The sequence below is a fragment of the Pogoniulus pusillus genome, chromosome 8, assembly GCF_015220805.1.
Source record: "Pogoniulus pusillus isolate bPogPus1 chromosome 8, bPogPus1.pri, whole genome shotgun sequence".
In the NCBI taxonomy this organism is placed as follows: Eukaryota; Metazoa; Chordata; class Aves; order Piciformes; family Lybiidae; genus Pogoniulus; species Pogoniulus pusillus.
Genome location: NC_087271.1, coordinates 6522166 through 6547711, shown reverse-complemented (window position 1 = coordinate 6547711; position 25546 = coordinate 6522166). Strand labels below are relative to the sequence as shown.

The window sequence follows — 25546 nt, the reverse complement described above, 5'->3', positions numbered from 1 at the left end:
AGTTATGTATCACAACATTGAAACTCCAAGCATGCTAGGCAAATGCAGTGTTTTGGGAGGTGTAATGTAAAATAGACTTGGATAAGATAATTTGAAGTAAGTGGGTGGCAAATACATGCATATGGAAGACTATTTAATTTCAGATTTGTGTAATTTGGATGGAGTAGAAAACTGTAGGTCTCAGTACTTAATGCTGGGGATGAGGCATCAGAATTAATCTCTCCTTCTATAATTGACTTTGTAAGTCTCTCGACATCTTCAAGCTTCAGTCTCCACGAATAAAATAGAAGCAGCATGTCTCTGTGCTTTGCAGTAGTGTCATGAGGCTAACCTCAGTAAAGCCTAGCAGATACTCAGATGTTGTCAGTAAACGAGAAACCTGTCAAAAAATTCTTCACCACCAAATTTACATAGTTTAGTCATCATTCCTTACATCCTACTCAACCAGAGGATTGTAAAAGTAGTTGTGACTCTATCCAATCTAGGGAGGCAAAAGAGCACTGCCAAGGCTAATTCATAAGTACCAATCCACCTACTTTTTGCCTGTGGGAGATCTGCAGAGCAAAGTAATAAATGTATTTTATGAGGGTATAGAAGAAACTCTTGACATGAGGGAAGAGAGCGAGCCGTAGGATGGCAAAAGAAAGCAGTATAATAGATGTAATTACTGGAGTGCTCTGCGTGCCAGTTCTCCCATCCTTCCAAGCAACACAAATTAGAAGTAAGAGGTGTTAACAAGGAACTCATTGAATGAGTCAGTGTAGTCATTCAGAGCCTAGCACAGTCCCACGTTGAACATGGTGACAGCAGGTGCCAGTAGAAGGTCTGAAGGGAAAATGTGCTCCTCTGAACTCAGTTGATTTTCTGTCTCCTTGTAGGAGTTATAGTTAATGATTCAGGAATTGCATGGCCAATGGCTGATATCACTGCTGGCCTTGCACAGATCTTGGCAGTGGGATTCTTTCTGAACTGAGGTTGCTGTCCTTATGATTGGGGGAGAACTTCCTCAAAAGGTGTTGAAAAGCAGATGTTTTATCAACATCTGGAGTCTACAGCTAGATTAGCACTGCTAAATCCACAGCTGGAGCCAGGACTCTATGGCTAGACTAGCACTGCTAAATCCACAGCTGGAGCCAGGACTCTATGGCTAGACTAGCACTGCTAAATCCACAGCTGGAGCCAGGACTCTATGGCTAGACTAGCACTGCTAAATCCACAGCTGGAGCCAAAGACAAAGTAGAGGTGGTGCTGACAGGCCTTTGTTCTTCCAGCAGATAGCTGAGCTGTTTCACCTAAGCAGGAGGTGAAATCACCTCCCTGTTCTCCCTAAGCCTTAGCATGGTGCCTAGGAGGATCTGTTCCAGGGTCTTGCCAGGCACAGAGGTGAGCCTGGCAGGTGGATAGTTCCCAGGGTCCTCCTTTCTGCCTTTTTCAGCAATAGGTGAAATGTTTTCTCTCTTCCAGTCACCAGGGACTTCAGCTGACTGCCAGGACTTTTCAAATACCAGCTTGGCAACTCCATCAGCTAATTCCCTCAGGAGTCTGGGACGCATCTCATCAGGTCCCACGGACTTGTGTATCTTGCGGTTCCTCAGGTGATCATGCATCCAGTCTTCACGAATGGTGGGAAGTTCTTTGTCTCCCTCATCTCCATCTTGTGGGCTATCAACATGACAGCCACGAGGAGAGGGGTTGGCAGTGAAGATTGAGGCAAAGAAGTTGTTGAGAATCTCAGGCTTCTCATCCACAGTTCCTAGCCCCCCACTGTTACTCACTGGGGTGGTGGGGTACACTTTCCATAACCTTCCTGTCTGGTTTAGGTACCTCTTGAAACTCTTCTTGTTTTTCTTTATATCTCTTGCCTAGTTCAGCTTGGCCTTCCTGACCTTGTCCCTGTGCAACTAGGCCACATCCCTATACTCTTCCCAGGATGCCTGCCCCTATGTCCATTTCCTATGTAGCCCCCACTTGCCCTTTAGTTTGACCAGCAGGTCAGACTCAGCCATGCTGGTCTCTTCCCTGTCTTTCTTGCACTTGGAAATTGAGATCTCTTGCCCTCTGATTCTGCTTTGTCTTGCTCTTGTGGGTCTATGTCTTCAGACAGCTCTGCTCTTGCATCACACGCTCTGACCATCAGGACTGTATTTAACTTTCTAAGTCTCTTTTATCTTTTCAGGCAAGGAATAATTTCACACCATTTGGGATACACCCGTTCGTTCTGCGCATCAGTTGTGAGAGCACATATTGGTTTGATTTCTACTCTAAAATGAGGAGGTGTGAAGTAATATTTTGTAAATAGTTACATGCATTATTCATAATAATATGTTATATAGACTGATACTACACACAGAGTGGCAATTATAACCAAAGCTACTCAGAAGTTTTCCACGCTCCCATAGTGTAGCTCATATTCAATCTGATGTGGAGCTTGAGCGTGTTGAGCTTGTCTCTGTGCTTGCCAGTTGCTTTTTTTGGTGGTTTTGGGGTTTGAGGGGTTTTTTTGGTTGTTTCAGCTCATTTCTACTAAAAGAGAAACGATGTAAAATTTCTGTTCAAGCTATCTGAGGTTTGACAGGTTGTAGAGACTAACAATCTAGCCCATTGTCTTTGCCTTGAGGGTTCTTGAAGCACTGCAATTGTGGTAAATGAAGTGCTTTGACATTTTGAGTGTTAGAAGGATCTTGTAAGGAGGATTTTGCCTTGCTCTTTATTTAGTTACAGTAAACAAATGCATCTTTTCATTCAACATGTTTACAGAATATAGTCCAGGAGAGCCCAAGCCTTTGAATGAGATCTCTCAGTACTGTCAGTTATAAACAACAATTAGAGGCAGCAGCCACTAATTTGCATCCACAATCATTTGCAGGTGCAAAGGGAACCATGTTGCCAGTAGGTGTACAAGGATTCAAATGTGTAATTTACACGGTCAGGTAACACTGAAAACAGTCATTGAGAGGTGTGAAATCATCTTCTGGATTGAAGCCTCTTAAAACATGGCTTGCACAACCTGACAGAGAGGTCTGAATGAGTGCACATCTTCTCGTGTGGGTTTGCTGCTTTTGTGGAGGAGTGGTGTTGTATTAATCTCAGAAAACAACTGGTAGCCAAGGAGGAAAACATTTTGGGACAGGTTTGTTCCTTCTCTGGACCCAAAATTAGGAGAACTTGCAGGATGATTCCCTTTTTAGAAAAGAAGATGCTGAAATTCAATTCTGCTCTGTTAGATATGAGAAGCTACAGTATTTCTTCTGGAGTTAAACTCCCTTCTGAGCTCTATCTTCAGGTTGCAGCTATAGGCTGCAAATTCTATCACTTGAATTAGATTACTAATGAATAAAACTTGACTTCTAATTATATTTAGAGTTTTCAAAAGTAATAGAGTGTAGCTGCTTTTTTATAACCTAGAATTCCAAGAGTATTACACTTGGGATGTCTACCATAAACTTGGCACAAGTCTTCTACTCAATTGGTGCCATCTGTAATATCTAGATTATCATATATGCTGCTTTGCAAACTGAAGTTTGATGCAGAAAGAACTTAATTTCCTGTCCTAAACCCAAGCAGAGTCCCTTTCACTGTACATTTGTTGTAGTGGCAGTAAGGCACAGCCTCTCTGAGCTGTGGAGTGCTTGTGAAAGTCAGAGTTTCTATTCAGAACACTGAGGCCTCTAAGTAAGGAGATGTTTGGCTGTGTGTTGGGAGGTGTGTATGTATATACACCTGCATTTTTTTTTACTCCTATATCTGAGGCCTCTCAAGTTCCTTTCACCTTTCTCAATGCCTCTAATATTTCTTCTCTTCAGAGTACTCTGTCTTGAGCCGATCTTGCAGTGTTGAACTGTGAAGGTGGCCAGTATATGGGATTGAACTGATGTCATTATTCTGAAGAGGTCTTGTTCAGGTGTATAAATGTCAGAACTAACTTGATAGTAATTTATGCTGCAGATGTCACAAAGATCAGCACTGAACACTTGGGTGACAATTACACTGCATGAGAAACAGGGAGTGCTCCTCCAAAGCTAGGCTTGTTTTCTTGAGGAATAGCTGCAAGCCTCACTTGTGACCCTCTTTTCCCAGAATATGCTGTCTCTACTCCCATTTCTCTGCAGCAGTTCACTCCTTGTGCAAAGGTTACATTTTTTGGGAGAGCAGTATACAAGACCATGTGTACAGCAACTCCCTTCAGCAGCATCATGGCAGTAGCAGGCAGGTAGAACATGCATATCTGTAAGCACACACACCAAGTAGGGGAATGATCACTGGGTATGTCCCAGGGTGAGATGTAGGGGTTCTTGCTGACAGATGCAGGACTAAGACTTGTCCTGCTGTGTTTTCTGAAACTAGGCTCTCACTGTGCTTCTATTCACTGCTGTGAAACTCTATTCCATGCACTTCCATGATGTGGCCTTTACCCTGGTCCTTCTTAGAAATGAGCAGGAATGCAGGAAATCAACCCCAGAGTGTTAATAGTCTGTTGAGGTCTAGTGATTTCATTCTCTCTGTGTGTTCTCTGGGGCTGTACTGTTTCTGGTCAGACCACACCTTGAGTCCTGTGTCCAGTTCTGGGCCCCTCAATTCAAGAGAGATGTTGAGGTGCTGGAACGTGTCCAGAGAAGGGCAACAAAGCTGGTGAGGGGCCTGGAACACAAACCCTATGAGGAGAGGCTGAGGGAGCTGAGGTTGTTTAGCCTGGAGAAGAGGAGGCTCAGGGGTGACCTTATTGCTGTCTACAACTACCTGGAGGGAGGCTGTAGCCAGGTGGGGTTGGTCTTTTCTGCCAGGCAACCAGCAACAGAAGGGGACACAGTCTCAAGTTGTGCTAGTGGAGGTCTAGGCTGGATGTTAGAAGGAAGTTCCTGCCAGAGAGTGTGACTGGCATTGGAATGGGCTGCCCAGGGAAGTGGGGGAGTCACCATCCCTGGGGGTGTTGAAGAAAAGCCTGGCTGAGGCACTTAGTGCCATGGTCTAGTTGAGTGGACAGGGCTGGGTGCTAGGTTGGGCTGGATGATCTTGGAGGTCTCTTCCAACCTGGCTGATTCTATGATTCTAAAGCAATATTTCATTTTGTATGTGTTTGGGTGTCTATAGGTAACAATGGGCAGAAACCCAAGGAAGGGAAACACATGCTTTGTACTGGTATTTTATCTACTGCATGTTGTGGCAGCACTGGTGTCTTGGTGAACACTGTGCTGCTGCTGCACCTTCATTTTGTGAAATGAAATGCACCATCTGGTGCAAAATGCTGCTGTTCTATGCTGCTGCTCTGCTGTTTTGTTTGCTCTGCATACCCTGCTCACATCTCCTTTCTGATGATGGGAAAGGTATTAAGTTGGTTAATATAAAATATCTGATTTATCATTCCAGATCTGCATTTGGGTGGGTAAATGTTTGAGTTCATAAATAATTAAACTTAACAGTTTTTTCTTAGGAATGAATTGATTATGTCTTAATATTTACATCTGTAACTTTGCATTTGCAAGGACAAACATGAAGCCTGGATTGGAGGTTGGCTGGAAATCTGGTCTTGCATATTCTATGAAAGATATTACTCAAATTTCTCACAGGTGAATAAACCTCATGCATGGATGAATCTAGTTAATTCAATGGTTTAATAAACCCAGAATCCCAATGAGGCTATAACAAATCCCCCTGGCACCTTGGAGTTATGAGAAAGATGTATAAAATTATATGCAAGCAGAAGAGCTCTTTCCAAATTCAAGGAGTCTTTTGCACATTAGGGTTTTTTTTTTTGTTCTGTTCACTACATGAAATAGTTTCTTATCTGTTGGCTCAGTCATAATGAAATATAAGACCAATTATAATTTGAGGGCAATATCTGGGGTCAGTTTACACCTGACTAGGTGTTGGGTTTTTTTTTCCCTTTGGATAATTTGGTTTTGAGCGGTCATGTAGCACTAAAACAGATGCCTCTCTGTTAATGTCCTTTTGACAAAGATGCCTAGCTTGAAGTGGAAATTTCTGCAGCTCCTTTTTGTGGAGCAGCACCTTGTCATAAGCTGCCCCATTTTCAAATGATAATCACAGCCATCTTAGATAACAACCGATCCTCTAGCTAGAGGAATTGCGAGCAGACCAGGACTGACTCATTCACTAAAACAGCTGCATACATTTAGTGATGAGTGCTAGGTTTAAGGTCACTGTATCCTCAACTGTCATCTGGACAACTAAATAATGTGAAGCCTACTCGGTTTTGGATGCCAAACCTTGCAGGAAAGCAGTATCACCCAGGATTTCATTCTGCAGGGATTTCTTTTTGCTGCATTTTGACACAGAAACAAAACCCTCCTGTTGCTCCTGTTGCTTTTTCAGTACGGTGTTAAGTGCTTGCTAATTTGCAAGCGTTCACAGGGAGAGGATACCCACTCCAAGAAACCTGAAGTATACTGGAAGAATACATTTTCAGGTGAAAACCAAAGCAGATAGTCTACATCTTTTAATGGGTAGGAAAACATATCTTTCCCTTAAGAAAAGGAATCTGTTCACAGCCCCTGAACCGGGGAATAGATTCTGCCTTCATTTTCTACCAAGTTAAATGAAATTAGTCAAAGCAATGTTGTGTGATGCACATCTCCTCCCCTCTCAGAAAGAGAGGGGAAAGAAAACCAAAGCTTCACACTTCATTTCAGGAATATACCTGGAGTACAGCAGCAGAAACTTGTATTCAAATTTTTAAGTTAGTGAAGTGCTGTGGAGTTCAGAGGAGGAAATAATGAAGCTGAAGAAATGGATGATTGGGAAGAAAACTTACCACTCAATGTACTCCTGTGTAAAACTGTAACTTCATTAATAGGTGAAGCAGGCTAAAAAGCATGCAATGGTAGCTAAGTACATGGACAGCCATGTGCTCTGCCTTGCTTCAGAAGATGATAAGTATAGGAAAATGGAATGCAGCTGAATTGATTGTGATCTGATATTCATTACACTTCAGCAGCGCTGGCAGGCTCTCTCCTAACCAAACGTGCATGACATGCTAGCACTTCCACAAAGCCTGGAGTTTATCATCACAATTCAAGTGCATCTTTTCTAATAATTACATAGTCTGAATCTGCTCTGTGCTAATAAGCTTTAAGAAAACATAAATTCCACATTTTAATGCCAGAAATCCGCTTAATTGTAGGTAATCTCCAGCTCTGCACATCTACCTGCGTTAGCATTTATATTCTTCATTCAGTCTGCAGTGCAATTTTCAGTTTGTTGTTGTGAACATCCTTCTAATACATATCTGCTACCTCTTGTGGGCATGGCTGGAGTCTCAAGTGGTGCCGGGGAAGGTATAGGCTGGATGTTAGGAGGAAGTTCTTGCCATTGGAATGGGCTGCCCAGGGAGCTGGTGGAGTTGCCGTCCTTGGAGGTGTTCAAGCATAGCCTGGATGAGGCACTTAGTGCCATGGTCTAGTTGTCTGGATAGAGGCTGGGTGCTAGGTTGGACTGGATGATCTTGGAGTTCTCTTCCAACCTGGTTGTTTGTATGATTCTAAGTGGTCTGTGGAATTTTCTACATTAGGAATGTTTCTGGTAGCTTTCTGGGGGTAGATTTTGAAACTGGGCTGTAAAGAACCCATTTCTCGTGTTAAGGAGTAACAGCTTAAGAATCAAGTCCAAATCACTTTTCTATGGCAAATATCACTTATGGAAACCCCACATTGCCATTTCTGTCTCAAACCTGCCAGTTTCTAGGAGAAACATCAAGCAACTCATTCGCTTTGCCTGCAAAGTCTGGGTCACTCTGTTGTCATATGATGAGATTCAAGGCACTGAAAGGTAACTTTCTGCAAAGTGTGTGAAGGATACACCAAGAATTCAGGTTGGCTTTTCTGTAATTTGCCTCTCCTACACACATCTCCCAAGTGGCATTTTTCTGTCTGCTTTGGAATTTCTTTTCCCTTGCTGTAATCACAAGAGGTAGATCCACACCTGAGGCTACATTACTATCTCTGGACTCAGGCACTTCAACATCAATGTCTGGCTTATGCACATTCTTTTTCCTAGCTCAGTATTAATGCAGATGTGTGTCGTGGCTTCTCCATGTGGCAGGTGTAGGTATCGTCACTTTGTAGTGGCCCTGCCTGGCCATTGGAATGGGCTGCCCAGGGAGGTGGTGGAGTTGCTGTCCCTGGAGGTGGTCAAACAAAGCCTGGATGGGGCACTTAGTGCCATGGTCTAGTTGATTGGCTAGGGCTGGGTGCTAGGTTGGACTGGATGAGCTTGGAGGTCTCTTCTGACGAGCTTGATTCTATGATTTGTCTTACTGCACCAAAGAGAGTGACAGTGTGCATAGCAAACCTCTTACACAAAGGGCCATGGTGACAGCCTGAGCGAGCACCAGCTTGTCTCTGTGGTCATCAACTACCTGAAGGGAGGTTGTAGCCAGGTGGGGGTTGGTCTCTTCTGCCAGGCAATCAGCAACAGAACAAGGGGACACAGTCTCAAGCTGTGCCAGGGGAGGTCTAGGCTGGATGTTAGGAGGAAGTTGTTGCCAGAGAGAGTGATTGGCATTGGAATGGGCTGCCCAGGGAGGTGGTGGAGGCACCGTCCCTGGAGGTGTTCAGGCAAAGCCTGGCTGAGGCACTTAGTGCCATGGTCTAGTTGATTGGATAGGGCTGGGTGCTAGGTTGGCCTGGATGATCTTGGAGGTCTCTTCCAACCTGGTTGATTCTATGATTGTATGATCATCTTCATAGGATTCTTTTAGAAATGCAGACCTGATTTGCCTACCTGTTTCTGTGTACTGGCCTGCAGAACTTGCTTCCTCAGCACAAAGAGCTTAGCCAAGAAGGCAGCACCCTAAATTCTGCTCTGTTTACCACTTGGAGGAGGCAGCCAAGGAGAATTTCTTTCTCTCATGAATTACTCTTTTGCTGATTGTTTTCTGCACTAGGCTATTATGTTGGTAAAGTATTTACAGCTATTATGATGAAAATTGCCAGGAAATGAATTCAGAGTCTTGCTGCCTTTTGATTTGATTTTTTTTCCCCGGGACTTTGAAACGCTGCTGTGGTTTTGGCTTGCCTCTATTCTTGCTATTCTTTTCTGTCACACTCAGTAATTGGCCTAATAAAAGGCAGAAACAAGAATTTATTACACCTTGGGCAATACTTGAAACAAACTTTATTTGCTGGAGCAGCACTTTTTATCTACTTGCTGCTGTATATTTTGACATTCCTTCTAAATATTAAACTTGACTTTATTAAAAGTTAAACCTTGGTGCTTTTTTTTGTGATTGCTGCTGGTTTTGCAGTTTCTTAGGCAGACTGCTACATATATAAACATATCATTGTAATGAAGCTTTTGGAGAAACAATAGAAGCTGTGGCTATATGTACTTCATAACTGCCAGAATCCACAAAACCAGCCTGAATTAAAAACTACTTTCTGTAATACCTTGTGAATTAGGCTTGGAAGAAGTTCTGTGAGTCATTGAGAGAACAAAGATGAGAATCATAGAATCAGCCGGGTTGGATGAGACCTCCAAGATCATCCAGTCCAATCTAGCACCCATCCCTATCCAGTCATCTAGACCATGGCACTAAGTGCCTCATCCTGTCTTTTCCTGATCACCTCAAACTTTTCATACCCTCTCTAAGCTTGGGACTTAAACCTTCAAGCAAATGATGTCCTGAACACCTCCAACTTTTCATACCCTCTCTAAGCTTGGGACTTAAACCTTCAAGCAAATGATGTCCTGAACACCTCCAACTGTCCAACTTTTCATACCCTCTCTAAGCTTGGGACTTAAACCTTCAAGCAAACGATGTCCTTTGTGTTTAAAGTTTGCAAAAACAATGACAGTAGTTAAAAATATAATAGAGTTAGGTTGTTATGATGTAAATTTGCACTGCTGAATCTGTTTTTCTTGCACGTGCTGCTAGGTGGTTAAATGATCAAAAAATGTTGTTTGCTTAAAAAAGGCCTTAAGAAATAGCAATGCATCACATCCTGGAACTGTTTATGCAGGAATTTTTATTCTTTGAAATCTTCCAGTGTTAAAGCAACAAGAAAACATTTAGAATGTCCTTTGGTGGAATCTTATTACACTCGTTATATATGTAAACTGATATTCTTTGATGCCAGCACGTTGCCCATACAGAGAAATCTCTGCACAATTAAATGAAAGGAAAGAAAACCAAACCAAAACCAAGAAAAAGAAGAAAAGGACTAAATAAAAAAGTAATATTCTTCTCTTACCTGATTAGAATTAAATACATTAACAAATTGTCTGGTAACACAAATAGGCAAGAATACAAAAAATCTACATTGTACATTAGTTCGAGAAAAATAACTTCATTTGAATACAAAAGGATAAATACACTTTTTGTCCTAGAGCCACTCTTGTACAGTAGGTGAACACAGCATCTCAGCGATGCGGTGCCGCTAAGGTATACAAGGATATGACTGGCTTGAGTTGTATCGAGGGGGGCTTGTTACACATGTGCATCACTAACATCAGACAAAGAAATCTTTCAACCAACAAGGGTTACAGAGCAACGTTCACTAAAGCACAGATTGGGAAGGATCTGGGGACTGAAGCAGGCCAATATGGCAGCTTTTACAGATTTCCTTATACCCACAATGCACTGACAGCAAAGAATGCCTTTATTTGGTCGGTCCACACGCCGGGTGGAGGTACAGTAGCGCACCATAGAGGAGGAGCAAATCCTTTGTAAATTCTCTCCCCGTTCTGGGAGCTGTCAAAGCCGTTCCAGTCCTGTGTAAGCTTTGCAGCTAGCAGTGATTTGACAGAACAGGCAGCTGCCAACTTCTCTCGAGTCAGAGGTGAACAGTCTTGACTCGGAGCCCTGTCCATAACTGATTAATATGGCTTAGTTCAGCTAGGCCTTCCAGTTTGTATGTAGTTATTTTTTCTCTCTTCTCTTCCGTTTGAAATGTCAGTCGCGAGCGCTCTGGTTGTGTTTTGTTTTCATGTGGCACATTCGTTTGAAGCGGTCTGGATGCGATGCCATCAACCATACGGAGTCTAGCATATGCAGAGTCCAGTTGCTCCTAGTAGAGCAGTCAGCAGTAAGAGAGGCTGGTGCGATATTGCCCCCTGGCCGGAGTTTTGACTGCAGCCTCCTGGATCCCTTTCACACTTCAACTTCTCGCACAAAATGCCAGTGTAGGCTGGAGGGCACTGGCACCGCACGTTGTTGATGCACGTTCCTCCGTTCTGGCAGTGCAGTAGTTCATTGTCACACACGTTTGCTGCAAGACAGCAAGGGAGAAGGGGGAAAGAAAAGCAGAATAAATGTTAAGTTCTGCTACGAGAGAAGCTCTGCACTAAAGCCAGAGTTAAAGCATTACCTCCCCCCCTCTTCCTGAGATATGAACAGGGGATGTGTTTTTTTTGACAGTTCAAGTTTTATTTGCTAATTTAGTTTGGTCTTTTTATTTCCTTGTTTATTTTTAGCCTTGGAGAACCATATCATTCACTTCAGTCCACTGACTAGGACAATGCCAATTAATGAATTGCTGAGGAGTTCATATGACTATCAACACCTGCCTTGTGTCATCGTTGGTGTCTTTAAAGTTACTACTGAACCAGGACTGTAGGTGAGTATGGTCTTGTCTGAAAGACAAAATGTAACTACAGCTTTTTGGAAAGCATGAACAGCGATTAAAAAGGTAACATGGCTTGGCTGAAGTAAAGAGGTTTGTAGGATAAAGCAGGGTTTTATAATCAAGAACTGTGTATGTTAATGATCTGGAAGAAATCACCCCCCCCAAAATAAGATCAGGCAAGCAGAGGCAGGAAATTCAGCATGCTATTTGATGGAGATTACATGGTATATACATATGGCAGTAAAAGATAATGGTATTTCTGCTACAGATCAAATATTCCTTCTTAATTAGATGGACGACGTTGCTACAAGAGTAACTGACAGCTTAAAACGATCGTAGTTAGATACTGTAGCCTGATAGAGCAACATCAGAAGTCTTACTTGACCCAGGAGTTAAAATAACACAGGCAAAAGTCTTAGAGCTTCAGCTGCAAAATTGGCAGCTTAACTTTTTTACTGCTTAACATGAATGGAATAATTTCACTAGGTGAATCTGTTGAAGTATGAGGGACACACTACTGAAGCATGCCAACCTCTCTTTTATTCCAGATGGTATCACTGGTACAATATGTGCCAGATTACAGCTCTGTCTTCCATAGGACAGGCAATTTCAGTAAACACAGAATCATAGAATCAACCAGGTTAGAAGAGACCTCCAATATCATCCACTCCAACCTAGCACCCAGCCCTAGCCAGTCAACCAGACCATGGCACTAAGTGCTTCATCCAGTCTTTTCTTGAAGGCCTCCAGGGATGGTGCCTCCAGCACCTCCCTGGGCAGCCCATTCCAATCTTGCACCTAGTCAAATATCTTGCACCTATTCTCTAGGCAGAATGTACCACTAAAATATTTTTTGATTCAGAAGTAGCCTCGATTTTCTATGCTGTTTATGCATGCTTTAGTCTGGAAATACCCCAAATAATTCAGAATGGGGAAAAAAAAATTGTTAATTTTATTGTAAGCACTGCTATTTATTACTTGGGGGGGGAAAATACAATTTTATAAATGTTGGTTGTTTTATTTTTAAAAGCAACCGAAACATTCTGAGAACTAAAACTGAAACAGTCCAAGTTCTATATAAATCTGTACAATTTTGTGCCCCAGTGACTGTACTGGTAATCTTATCTGTTCTGGTTTGCTTTCAGGGTTGTTTTCTCACTCTAGACAGCTCTGACAACTGCTTTCTAATGTTCTGTATCCAAGGGGGCCAAATCATAACACAGTGTCTTAGAAACTCATAGATGCAATTGAGAGAGAAGTATTTTTTTGGTAATGATGCCTTTGGTAATCAAAGATTTTTACTAAGAGTGATGAACTTAACCTTGTTGTCCAGTTTCTGAACTGTAAGATATTAAAGTACAAAGCCCACATGCCAGTGACAGCCACATAGAATCATAGAATCAGCCAGGTTGGAAGAGACCTCCAAGATCATCCAGTCCAACCTAGCACCCAGCCCTAGCCAGTCAACTAGACCATGGCACTAAGTGCCTCATCCAGTCTTTTCTTGAAGACCCCGAGGGACGGTGCCTCCACCACCTCCCTGGGCAGCCCATTCCAATGGGAAATCACTCTCTCTGTGAAGAACTTCTTCCTAATATCCAGCCTGAATGTCTGAATTTTAACATTCTACATATACATTACATAAAACAGTGTTTAGGCTATGCACAAGCAACAATAAATCACTACCAAATAAGTGTGGTGAGATGAACTCCCCATAAAAACACAAGCTGCAAAAATGAACTCTAGTTAAAAGTCAGTGTTTTAGTTCCATCTCTTATAACTGAGGCTATGTATCTTTAAAGCTGACTTTAATATTGTATGTGTTTAGCCATAGCAATATGCAATATCAAAATGGTCTATCTGATGGTGTCCAGTTCTGGGCCCCTCAATTCAAGAAAGATGTTGAGGTGCTGGAACATGTCCAGAGAAGGGCAACAAAGCTGGTGAGGGGCCTGGAGCACAAATCCTATGAGGAGAGGTTGAGGGAGCTGGGCCTGTTTAGCCTGGAGAAGAGGCTCAGGGGTGATCTTATTACTGTCTACAACTACCTGAAGGGGCATTGTAGCCAGGTGGGGGGTGGCCTCTTCTCCCAGGTAACCAGCAATAGAACAAGGGGACACAGTCTCAAGTTGTGCCAGGGTAGGTATAGGCTGGATGTTAGGAAGAAGTTCTTCACAGAGAGAGTGATTTCCCATTGGAATGGGCTGCCCAGGGAGGTGGTGGAGGCACCGTCCCTGGGGGTCTTCAAGAAAAGCCTGGATGAGGCACTTAGTGCCATGGTCTAGTTGATTGGATAGGGCTGGGTGGTAGGTTGGACTGGATGATCTTGGAGGTCTCTTCCAACCTGATTGATTCTATGATTCTATGGTCCAGTGACCTAATGTGCTTGTTCTAGAACACTCACTGCTGGGATGCATCCTGTAGTTCAGGCAATGAAAATGGGGAAATATCTGTTCAGTCAATACTGTCCATTCTGAGTGGAATTCAATAGCTAAATATCACTTCTTAAACAGCAGATGAGATACTTCATGCTGTGTTTGACCCAGAATACATTATCCAAATTTTCCCAAGTATTCAGCAAACCAAACTTATTTTCCAATAGCTTTCCTATTTTCAAACTTATTTTGGACCTGGGCCATCAGCCCAGAATCTGATCTGCAGCTACATATTGCTGGAGATGGGTGGCTGAAGTGAGTTTTGCTAGATGCTGCCTGTTGTGCCTTTCACACTGATGCAGGCTACTGTCAAATGCTTCCAATCATTGCTGTCTACTAAATTCTGGATACAAGATTAGAGATGCCTGGTTTTAAATCAGACCATGCATTTCTGATTAGAAAACTTAAAAATGTACTTAAAGAAGAGACAGCTCAAAAGCTTATTTTTCATTGGCCTCTGTCCAGGGGTACCCCAAATTCCTCTCTTCTTCTCACTCTGTGGGTTTGAATGGCAGAAGGAAGGCATAAAAACTGCTTTCCCCAACCCTGTTCTGCAGGCTTGAAGTGGGGCAGCAAAAGGCACCTTTCTGCATGTGGGCTGACCCATGTGGAAACCTGCCCTGGAAATGGGCTGGTGGTTGGCTGAGTTGTTGTGCCCAGTGGAAATGGTAAATGGACACTAGAGAAAGGGTTCCCCCCTTGAGTGTTCCCACTGGAAGTGTTCAAGAAAGGACTGGATGAGGCACTTAGTGCCATGGTCTAGTTGACTGGCTAGGGCTGGGTGCTAGGTTGGACTGGATGATCTTGGAGGTCTCTTCCAACCTGGTTGATTCTATGATTCTATGAAAGTTCCCATGTTGAGAGTTCCCTGCCACTGTGAAGGACAGGTTCCTGTTGTGACTGGACTGTCCCCACTTTTAGATGGGTACCTTTTGCATGGCTTTTGATTTTGCCCCATCCCTGCTTTTGTGTGGTTCTCCCCACATTTGCACCCTTCTGTGCAAACCTGCAGGCTTGGCAAGCTCTGGGGTCCTTTGAGAGAGAGCAAGCAGTATCTGGACCACCCTCTGTCAGACTCTATCAGTAGCCAGTTTCCTGAGCTGCCTCTCAGACTGGGAGACCCTAGCAGTTTTGGCTCTCCCCTTGCTGCTGTGAAGGCAGCATTGTTCCACAGCTATCCTGCTCGAGACATTTCTGAGTTTGGCAGCTCTGCCACTCACCTCAGGTTTCTGCAGTGTGGATCTCTATGACTGGATATTGCATGCAACGTCAGCAGGCTGCTCCTACAGAGCAATGCAGCAGGGGACCACTGCCAAGTGCCTGTCTCACCTTCGTGAGTAAGAGCTGCTGTTCCCTTAACCTTCTGCTCAGCATAACTGATAGTGAGATGAAGCTGTGTTCATAGCTTAGCCTTTCCTGTTTCCTGACTTCCTAAATATTTAAATTTATTAATAAAATCCTTTAGGAAGAAATTCTCAAACTGAATCTGTGAATAAACTAAATTTTTTTTTAACATGGTTTGGGGGCAGGGTTCCAGGAAAAATAAAATCATTCTATTTTTTATAATCCCTGCCTTGACCACATTAATTCCCTGCCCCCACAACAGCCTTTTAAAAGTTTGTCCACAGAAACACACTAGAGTAAGATCAGGTAGAGTTGAATGTTCTCACCAAAGTAGGCAGCAGCTGAAAATTCTCAAGTGGTTAACCTTGTATTGTCTCTGCTTTATTTTCCTTAGTTTCAGGCCTGTGTCTCTGTCTTTGTACGTACCACACAATCATAGAATCAATCAGTTTGGAAGAGACCTTCAAGGTCATCCAGTCCAACCTATCCCCCTGCCTTAGCCAGTCAACTAGACCATGGCACTAAGTGCCTCATCCAGGCTTTTCTTGTGTGTCTATAGACACATTTATGCACACATATGTACAATGTAGGCAGCAGTCGTGGTGATATGGAAGTTAAATGAAACAGCTCTGAAAATGTTGTGCAATCCCTTTTGTTGTTGCCAATTGTGCTGCAATTCTTATCTGACCAACTCTAATACCATTTCTGCCTTCCTGAAAGCATGGTCAGGATTACTTTTATAGCTTTACTATTAATTAATTCTGTTTATTCACCTTAAGACTTTGATTAGTAATACCTAATGAGCGTAGCACACAGCAGCATAAAGAAACTACTTTCACTGGAGCGCATTCACTGGAATTCAAAACAAAATGTGTGCCTTGGAAGTAGCTGACATGCTGTCAAGACCAAAGCAAGGCAAGTGTATTAATTGCTTTTAAGAAAATGAACAGTGTTTCTAATGTTAACACAGTAGTTTTCTTTTCAGGTAGGCATTAGAACATCTTTTATTTCAGAAGAGGCACTAGATTTTACTTAGAGGAGGCAGTAAATGGCCTGGGAACTGCTGAACAATGCCAGGTCCTTGCAGACCCAGTGCTCTGCTGAAGCTCAAGGGGAGCTGCTGCAGCCTCAGTTTGTGCCTGGTCCTTGGCTTTTCCATTTCCCCAAGCAGCAGGAGCAGCAAGCCTGGCCATACAGAGCTTTCCTGCCTGTTGTACCCTTTCCTGCCATACTCTTAATTTTTTGTGCAGCTTGCCTACAGGAGCATCTTAGTCAGGTGGGTTTGCCACATGAGCATGAGAAGAGACAGAGTATTGACTTGAAAAGAAATGAAGATGTTGAGAAGTTGTGTGCATGGTCTGCATCAAAACATGTGTTTTTAAATAACATTTTCATTTGTTTGTGGGAACAACATAAGCACTGTTGATGATTAAGTCACACAAAGAAACTTTTTCTTAGAGGTCTTTGCTTCCTTTCCTGAATTCTGGTCTTGAATTGAAAGCAGTGTTCTGTATGGTCTCTCTCATTACGTTTTTATTCAGTGTGTTCTTTTTTCTGCTATCATTTGTTGCAGCTTTCTCTTTTAAAAATATTCTCTTCACTTTTCAGCTTTTTATCTCCCAGATCATGAGTGTTACAGTCCCTGGACAGATAGGTGGCTTGACAGCTCAGAATATAATGCAAACATTTTGTCTATTCTAAAGTCCTGATTATAGAATTGGCCAGGTTGGAAGAGATCTCCAAGATCATCCAGTCCAACCTAGCACCTGGCCCTAGCCAACCAACTAGACCATGGCACTAAGTGCCTCATCCAGGCTTTGCTTGAATACCTCTAGGGATGGTGACTCCACCACCTCCCTGGGCAGCCCATTCCAATGGCAAATCAATCTCTATCCAGCCTACACCTACCCCAGCACAACTTGAGACTGCTTCCCCTTGTTCTGCTGCTGGTTGCCTGGCAGAAGAGACCAACCCCCACCTGGCTACAGCCTCCCTTCAGGTGGTTGTAGACAGCAATGAGGCCACCCCTGACCCTCCTCCAGGCTGCACACCCCCAGCTCCCTCAGGCTGGAATACAGGGCTGTGTCCCAGGCCCCTCACCAGCTTTGTTGCCCTTCTCTGGACACATTCCAGCACTTCAACATCTCTCTTGAATTGAGGGGTCCAGAACTGGACACAATACTCAAGGTGTGGCCTGACCAGTGCTGAGTGCAGGGGAAGAATAACCTCCCTTGTCCTGCTGGCCACACTGTTCAAGATACAAACCAGGAGGCTATTGGTGTTTTGATACACATGTGTACAAGGTTAACCCTCCAGGGGGAGTAACCTTGAACCTGACCCTAGATGGTCTTGACCCCTCCCCAGCTGTGGGTCTGAACACCACCAGGTGATTTGTGGTTAGCCCACTCCCCTTCCTGTCTAAAGGTCTGTAAAAGCAGGGGGAGCTTCCCGTTCTTTCTCTCTCTGCGCTCCCTGCCTCCCTGCTTACCAGCATCACCACCCTGTTCCTGGTTCTCTTTGTTCTATCATGTGGCCATCACCCTCAAGGTGGACAAACCCATTACCATCAAAAAATCTGATTGTACTTACACTATACCTTCATAACTTCCCCACCTCAGATACCTTTTAAATATATTGTTACATTTTCCTTTTAAATTCCAAATCAGAGTGAGATTATTTCTTTGGGTGTGCTTACCTTTTTCTCTCTATACATCTAATTTTCTTCCTTTTGGGAAAGAAGGGGGAAGAGGGAAGGGCACTGTAAAAAACTGTTACTGGTTCTATCAAATAGATTTCAGTCTCTGGGAATTTCAATTAGAACTGAGACATCAGGAAAACAAAACAGGTTTGCTCTTATCTGCCAGGACATTTTCTGAAGTTAAGACATAATCAGCATAGACAAGTACAAGCATGAAGCCTAAATAACAAACATTAATGCAAAGATCTCTATTTCAGAGTTTAAACAATGTTGGTATTAATTATACTGCATACAGGACAAGGAAATACACACTGGCTGAGTGAGAATAGCTTCTAAAAGCACACATCTTGCCTTAGAAATGTCATAGAATCAGCCAGGTTGGAAGAGACCTCCAAGATCATCCAGTCCAACCTAGCACCCAGCCCAACCAACTAGACCAATGCACTATGTCCATTCTAGGCACAACCAAAATGTCATGATTTCTTATCAAAGCAGTCTTATTAAGTTTTGATAAAATAAATGGCTAATGGTGGTGCTGTGTTCGAAGGCTCTTGGTAGAGTCTGTAGTTTGATTGCCCATGTGTGATTTCTGTACCTGCTGCACAATTCTCACCTCAAAGCTAAGCCAGTTCTAATCAAATTGCAGGAAAAGTCTTGGGTGTTTCCACAAGAAGACACAGCTACTACTGAGTTCTCCTGAGCCACAGAACGGATGGTGGGGATTCCTCTCTTGTAAACAGGTGCCAGCTGATCCTAGCATCCACGTGGGTAAGTTTAGTTGGTTATATTTCACTACTGAAAACACAAAATCCTCTACAGAACAAATTTTATTCTAACAGTGGTACAAAGATAGCAAAAGTAGAAGGTTCCTCTGTTCCCAGGTTCAAGTGCTTTCTTGTTTTCTATCTCTGTTCTTAATCTAAAACCTTTGGACTTAATTACTAAACGATAATGAGGAGAAACGCATCGAAAAGGAGAAGGTGGAGAACTGATTCTGCATATAATACCCTTGCATGATAGAGAAGCCATTGTATCTTTGGCAGAAACAAGAAGATTGCTTGTAAAAATGTTGGGGAAAAAAGATAATCCAGATGTAGTTATGTAAGAATTCTGATTGAGACAATACCTTCTAATAGTCCTCAGTTTTAGGAAATGGTTGATTAACCTTTTAGTCTTCTGATTAGGATTTCATACTTCTTCAAAAGAGGATGATTCCCAAAGTGGAGAAAACTGTTTTCCCATTCTTTTTCTTGCTTTGCTTGTGGAGGAGCACTACTGAATTGTATGACCCTTATCATATTTTAAGATAATCTCAGGAGAGCAATAAGCTACATCATAGCCTTAGTTGCTCAAAAGGGACTACAAACTCCTGTCATTCATATTCCACTTAGAAAGCTGTAAGCTGCAGTGCCATTATTTCTGTCTTCCTGGAGATAAATGAACATCCTTACATCATCTGTCTTCTCTCCCCTTAGCTAGGAAGAAAAGCAATTGAAGCTACAGAGTTTTTCTAGGCTAGTGCCAACAGCAAGGTCAGGGTTTAGGTGTAACCACTATCAATAAGGACTAGCTAAGGCAAAACCTCCTCAGATACAGAAGATGAAGTGGTGGTCATCGAATGGCCCACCGAAGGTGGGATTCAGTTCCCTAAAGACAAGTGGCTACTGCTGTTACAGGTGCCAGAGGGCATGTCAGATGTTTACAAGGACCTATGAGAGATTCAGACTTGTAAAAGTGGTGCCAGGATGCCTGCCAGGGGGTTGCCAGCCTGTCTCAGGCAGCTGTGGGGGAGTCTAAATGTGTGGGCAGGCTCTGCCTGCTGTGGGCAGCCTGCTGCTCTCCTGCAGGCTCTTCAGTGTCCATGTCTGACATCTGCTCTGACCCAGTGTGGCTGTGCAACCTGGACATGGCTCTCTGGAGAACCCCAGGTTGGCAGCAGGAGCTATGAAAGGCCTCAACTGAGGCCTCCACTCAAGCACCTCTGCCTGCAGGCCTGAAAGTGCATTCGAACCCAGGGCCCTGCCTTGGTCCTTGTCAGAGTGACCTCCTGGGTCCTGGTCCTGCATGTTTGACCTCCTGGTATGACCCTAGACCTGCCTCCCCATTAGAGGCTGATCTGGCGCTCTGCAGGCTATGACTGATCCTATCACTGCCAAAGGAGTTGCTCTGCTTGCCTAGCTTGGGTGCTGCAAAAGGGACTCTGTTCTGGAGACCTCTCCAAGCCTGCCGCATCCCCTACCTCCAGCAAGGGCACTGGACAACGATGGTCAGGCAGTTCAGCTCTTTCCAAGACAGCTGTTGGGATGGCTTTGCCTCAACAGCAGCATTTTCACAAAGGTTCCCAAGAACTATTAAACAGACCTGCAACAAATAGTGCACTTGCAGAGACCGCAAGGGCAGAAGCCTGGCGAGTAAACCAAAGCAGGAGCAGCCAAGGTCAGCAATTCAGATCCGTGATAGCAGATTGTATAAACGGCTGAATGTTCCTGCAGCCTTAACTGCTTCTGTGTTTGACTTGCAGTAATGCTTCTGACACAAAAGAACACAAATCATTTCTGTGTCTTTACAAAGACAGAAGTTTCTTTCTGCTGTTCTTCCCAATCAGTGTTGCACTGAAACTCAGAACAAACGAAATAGTTCCCCTGGTCCCCCTCGCTCACTACTTTGTTTAGCAGCAGAACAAGAGAAGATCATCACAACTGAAAATACTTTGGCATGATTTAAGGGACTAGAATTTTTCTAATTGTTTCTATGTATTATTTTTTTGGGAAGGAGAGAGGGTGAGTAAGAGAATGTGTTGGTGACTGCTACTAATGATGATATTAATTCCATGGTAATATTAACCTCAGCACACGTGCTGCTATATTGCTATTCCTCAAAACATCTGCAGGGCCCTGGATTATGACATTCTTTACAGACAAAAAAAATAACAACTAGAGCACTGCTGAGTGAGAACTTTAAAATTCACAGAATCAGTCACAATCACAGAATCCCACAAGGATCATCTAGTTTCAACCCCTCTACCACGGGCAGAGACACACTACCCTGCATCAGGCTGCCCAGAGCATCATCCAGCCTGGCCTTAAACACTTCCAGGCATGGGGCCTCAACCACCTCCCTGGGCAACCCATTCCAGGCTCTCACCACTCTCATGCTCAACAACTTCCTCCTCACGTTCAGTCTGAACCTATCCATGTCCAGCTTCACTCCATTCCCTCTAGTCCTGTCACTCCCTGGTAGCCTAAGAAGTCCGTCCCCCGTCCCCCCCCAGCTTTATTGTAGGTCCCCTTCAGAAACTGGAAGGCCACAATAAGGTCACCTTGGAGCCTCCTACCAAATGAATTGGTAATTTTATGTTCTTCAGTGGCAACATTTGAAACATTTATTCTCTCCTCATTTGTTGCCTCCCCAAATAAATGGTACACTCGTGCACGTGTGTGTATTCCCTGCCAAGATGAGCAAAAGTGCTCTCGATGTGTTTGATAAAGGAGACTAATGTGTTACTTAAGCTTTTGTTGCCCAAAGCACCATAGCTGTAGCTCAGTGATGTATGTCCTGGTCTCAGTGTTAAGAAAGAGCTGAATTTTTAATAGTTGGTTTAGTATCACTCAGGGTCAGGCTAGTTCTGCAACTTTGGTTGGCTGTGTTGAGCAAACACAGCGCAGGAAAACTCTTTGAATTCAAAGCAGTAATTTAGCATTGCAATGGTTGACTTTAAAAGGCGGACTCAGTTGTACTCATTTTGCACACAGAAGATGCTATAGTCACATCACTTTGAAACGTTGAGATTCTAAAGTTATTTGTGATCTAAAACTTGCTGGTTTTGCACCAGACATTTTGAAACACCAGTAACAAAAGGTACTGGGAATAGGCATTGTGACTGACTTGTAAACAACACAGTGTTTGGAACAGGATAATCCTTAGTTACACTATCAGAAATATCAAAGACGTTGAATATGTAACTAAAAAAAGTCACACTTGAGTAAATGTGACTTACCAGATATGATCATAGAATCAGGTTGGAAGAGACCTCCAAGATCTAAGAAAGTTACCAGAAGCATTCTTAATGTAGAAAATTTCACAGACCACTTAGAATCATAGAATCAACCTGGTTGGAAGAGACCTCCAAGATCATCCAGTCCAACCTAGCACCCAGCCCTGTCCAATCAACTCGACCATGGCACTGAGTGCTTCATCCAGGCTTTCCTTCAACACCTCCAGGGATGGTGACTCCACCACCTCCCTGGGCAGCCCATTCCAATGCCAATCACTCTCTCTGGCAACAACTTCCTCCCAACATCCAGCCTAGACCTCCCCTGGCACAACTTGAGACTGTGTCCCCTTGTTCTGCTGCTGGTTGCCTGGCAGAAGAGACCAACCCCCACCTGGCTACAACCTCCCTTCAAGTAGTTGCAGACAGCAATGAGATCTGCTCTGAGCCTCCTCTTCTCAAGGCTAAACACCCCCAGCTCCCTCAGCCTCTTCTCACAGGGCTGTGTTCTAGGCCTCTCTCCTGCTTTGCTGCCCTTCTCTGGACACATTCCAGTACCTCAACATCTCTCTTGAATTGAGGAGCCCAGAACTGGACACAGTACTCAAGGTGTGGCCTGTCCAGCATGCAGTGTCAAAAAGTAAAGCCAAAGTGAAGCTTATATTTGAATGCCATTACATATTCCTCTTGCATTTTTCAGAGCAGAGATATTTGACACCAGAGAGTAGCCTACTGTTGGAGACCGAACCAGCAACGTGCAAAGTAAGTGGTGTGCAATCTCTCAGGCAAGGAATATTCAGGACATTGGTTAGAATGCAAAGGTAAAGGTCAAACATTTATATAGTTCCTATGAAACATATGAAACATGAGGGATAGATCTTTCTTTAAGTATAGGTCCTGAGACTCAGATCTTTCTGAAGAGACACAGATTTACTGGTCTGAATGTGGCTGAAATGCTTCAGAGTCCTTTTTGCAGAGCTAGCTCTAGAATGGAGATGAAACCATTGCCCTGTAGGACTCCCCAAGCTCTTCAGAGCAGGAGTTTTGTCTATGAGCAATAGAGAAGCTGATGCCTGGGAAAGTCAGGTGGTTTGCCTGTGGTTGAAAAAGAAGGGAATGAACACAGGTCCTCTGGACTGCAGTTCCATGTACTCGACCATTAGAGGGAGTTTGGAGGCGCTCTGTTGTAAAGGCTTATAGCCTATGAGGGTTACAAAGGGAACATGCAGCCTTGTCAGGTGCAGTTGCAGAAGATGGTTAAATATTCTGCCAGTTTGAAATACCAATGTCATGTATGAACCTTCAGTCTCACCAGGCAGAACTTTAGCAGCTTCATATTCATATATTGGGAACAAGATAAAGGTTTTTGTCCTGGGGTACCCCAATTCCATCTTCCCTCCCCTCCTGGTTTGAATGGGAGAAGGCTCAAAAACTGCTTCCCCCCTGCTGTGTGGGCTTGAAGGGGGAACACCAAAAAGTGCCTTTCCACACGTGTGCTGACCCATGTGGAAGCCCACGCTGGACAAGGGCTGGTGGTTGGCTGGGGTTTTGTGCCCAGTATAAAATGGTAAATGGACACTTTGTCTAGAAAAGGATAAATAGAGCAAGGGAGAACTGTAAAAGATCCCTGCCTTGAGAGTTCCCCATCCATATGTAGTGCCTGACATGGCAGATTCCTGCTGTGACTGGGCCACCCCTGCTTTTGGATGGCTCCTACCTTTTTGGATGGCTTTCGGTTTTGCCCCATCCCTGCTTTTGGGCAGTTCTCCCCACTTTTGCACCCTTCTGTGCCAAACCTTCAGCCTTGGCAAGCCCTGGGGTACTTTGAGAGAGAGTAGTAACTGGACTGGCCACTCTTGGACCATATCAGCAGCCAGCTTCCTGGCTGCCTCCCAGACTGGGGGACACTTCCATTTTGGCTCTCCTCTGCTGCTGTGAAGGCAGCATCATTCCATGATCATCCCACTGGTGAAGAAGTGCTTAAGACATTTCTGAGTTTGACAGCTCTGCCACTCACCTAAGGGCTTCTGCAGTGTGGATCTCTATTGCTGGATATTGCCTGCAACGTCAGAAGGCTGCTCCTGCAGAGGAATGCAGCAGGGGACCACTGCCAAATGCCTGTCTCACCTTGGTGAGTAAGAGTTGCTGTTCCCTTAATCTTCTGCTCAGCCTGATTGATAGTGAGGTAAAGCTGTGTTCAGAGCTTAGCCTTTTCTTTTTCCTGAATTCCTAAATCTCTATATTTGTCTATAATATCCTTTTTTGGAAGAAACTCCTGATTGAACTGAATCTGACAACAAACTAAACTAATTTTTGTATATAGTTTTGGGGCAGGATTCCAGGAAAAAAAAATAATTCAATTGTATAATTCCTGGCTCAGCCACATGAATTCTCTGCCTCCATGACAGTTTTCAAAGGTGTTTTTATCCCCTGTGCTTCACCTTGGCCTTGAAAAATATTATCTGTTATTGTCTATTTTTAATTACTACAGGAAAATTTAAAGCTGACACTCAACAAGCAGAGATTTCTATCATAATTCTCTTGAGAGCCATACAGGATCAGTGGAGGTTCAGTTAGGACAATGCTTTACTTTCCTACTCTTTTCATTTGAATATCAATAAGATGACTCAAACTGCTGGCATGTAGCACTCAGCAAAACTGAGAACTCCTAAATTAATGTATCAAATAATTGATGTTGTTAGCTGCTCTGCCATAGTTTTCATCACCAATATTTATGGCTACCTATGGACTTGTTCTAGGTATCATTGTGCATTTATCTTTGTGACAGAGCAGCCATTAGATGGGAAAACAGAGACAAGAGGTGCTGCTTTCCCAGCAGAGTTTTGTCCTTACACACTGCAACGTCTAAGCAGGTGTAACCACTGTGATAGCCTCAGCCAGTGTTTGTTTTAGCTGCAAACACTTTGTGAACTGCCTTGCAATACCATGCTGTTCAGCAAAAATGCTCACACCAAAGCAGAATCTAATCTAATGCTATTGCCTGCTAACATCGTTTCAGAGGCTCTGATTATTTGTCTTTTCAAAAGTGATGTTTTGATAAGCATGCAGTTAGAACTCATAATTCATTATTACACACTGACCCACACAGATGAAGAATACCTACAGACACTCTCTACATTATTGACAACATTAATATGCTGGCTGTTGCTAATAAGTTATTGCAATAGTGATAAAATTGCACCTATCTCATTTGATCAACTCTACAGTTTTGCTGCAGTGTGGAAAACCTCTGAATAACAATAGACCTGCCTTAGAAAGAGAGCACTCAGGATGTGTTTGTTTGGGTTAATGTCTGAGAAGTTCTTTCTGCATGCCTGTCAACTAAAGATAATGCATCCAAACACGGGTGTGGACTGTTTGCTAGGAGAAAGCCTGAAGAAAATGCTGGATATTTAAAAGCCCAAAGTGAAAAGTTTCCTTCTGCGTTTTATATGCTTCTTAGAATCACAGAATCAGCCAGGTTGGAAAAGACCTCCAA

At 43.5% G+C, this 25546-nt stretch overlaps 1 protein-coding gene across 11 annotated transcripts in view; it reads right to left on the bottom strand.

Moving 5' to 3' along the window:
- Window positions 1–9963: 9963 nt before the first annotated feature.
- The window catches only part of NTNG1 (netrin G1), a 202848-nt gene continuing 187265 nt past the window's right edge, over window positions 9964–25546 (bottom strand). For all 11 annotated transcript variants that reach the window (XM_064147089.1, XM_064147080.1, XM_064147086.1 and 8 more), the window contains one exon: window positions 9964–11222. In XM_064147089.1, coding sequence (XP_064003159.1) covers window positions 10996–11222 — 227 coding nt within the window. In that variant the 3' untranslated portion in view covers window positions 9964–10995. The remainder of the gene's footprint in view (window positions 11223–25546) is intronic.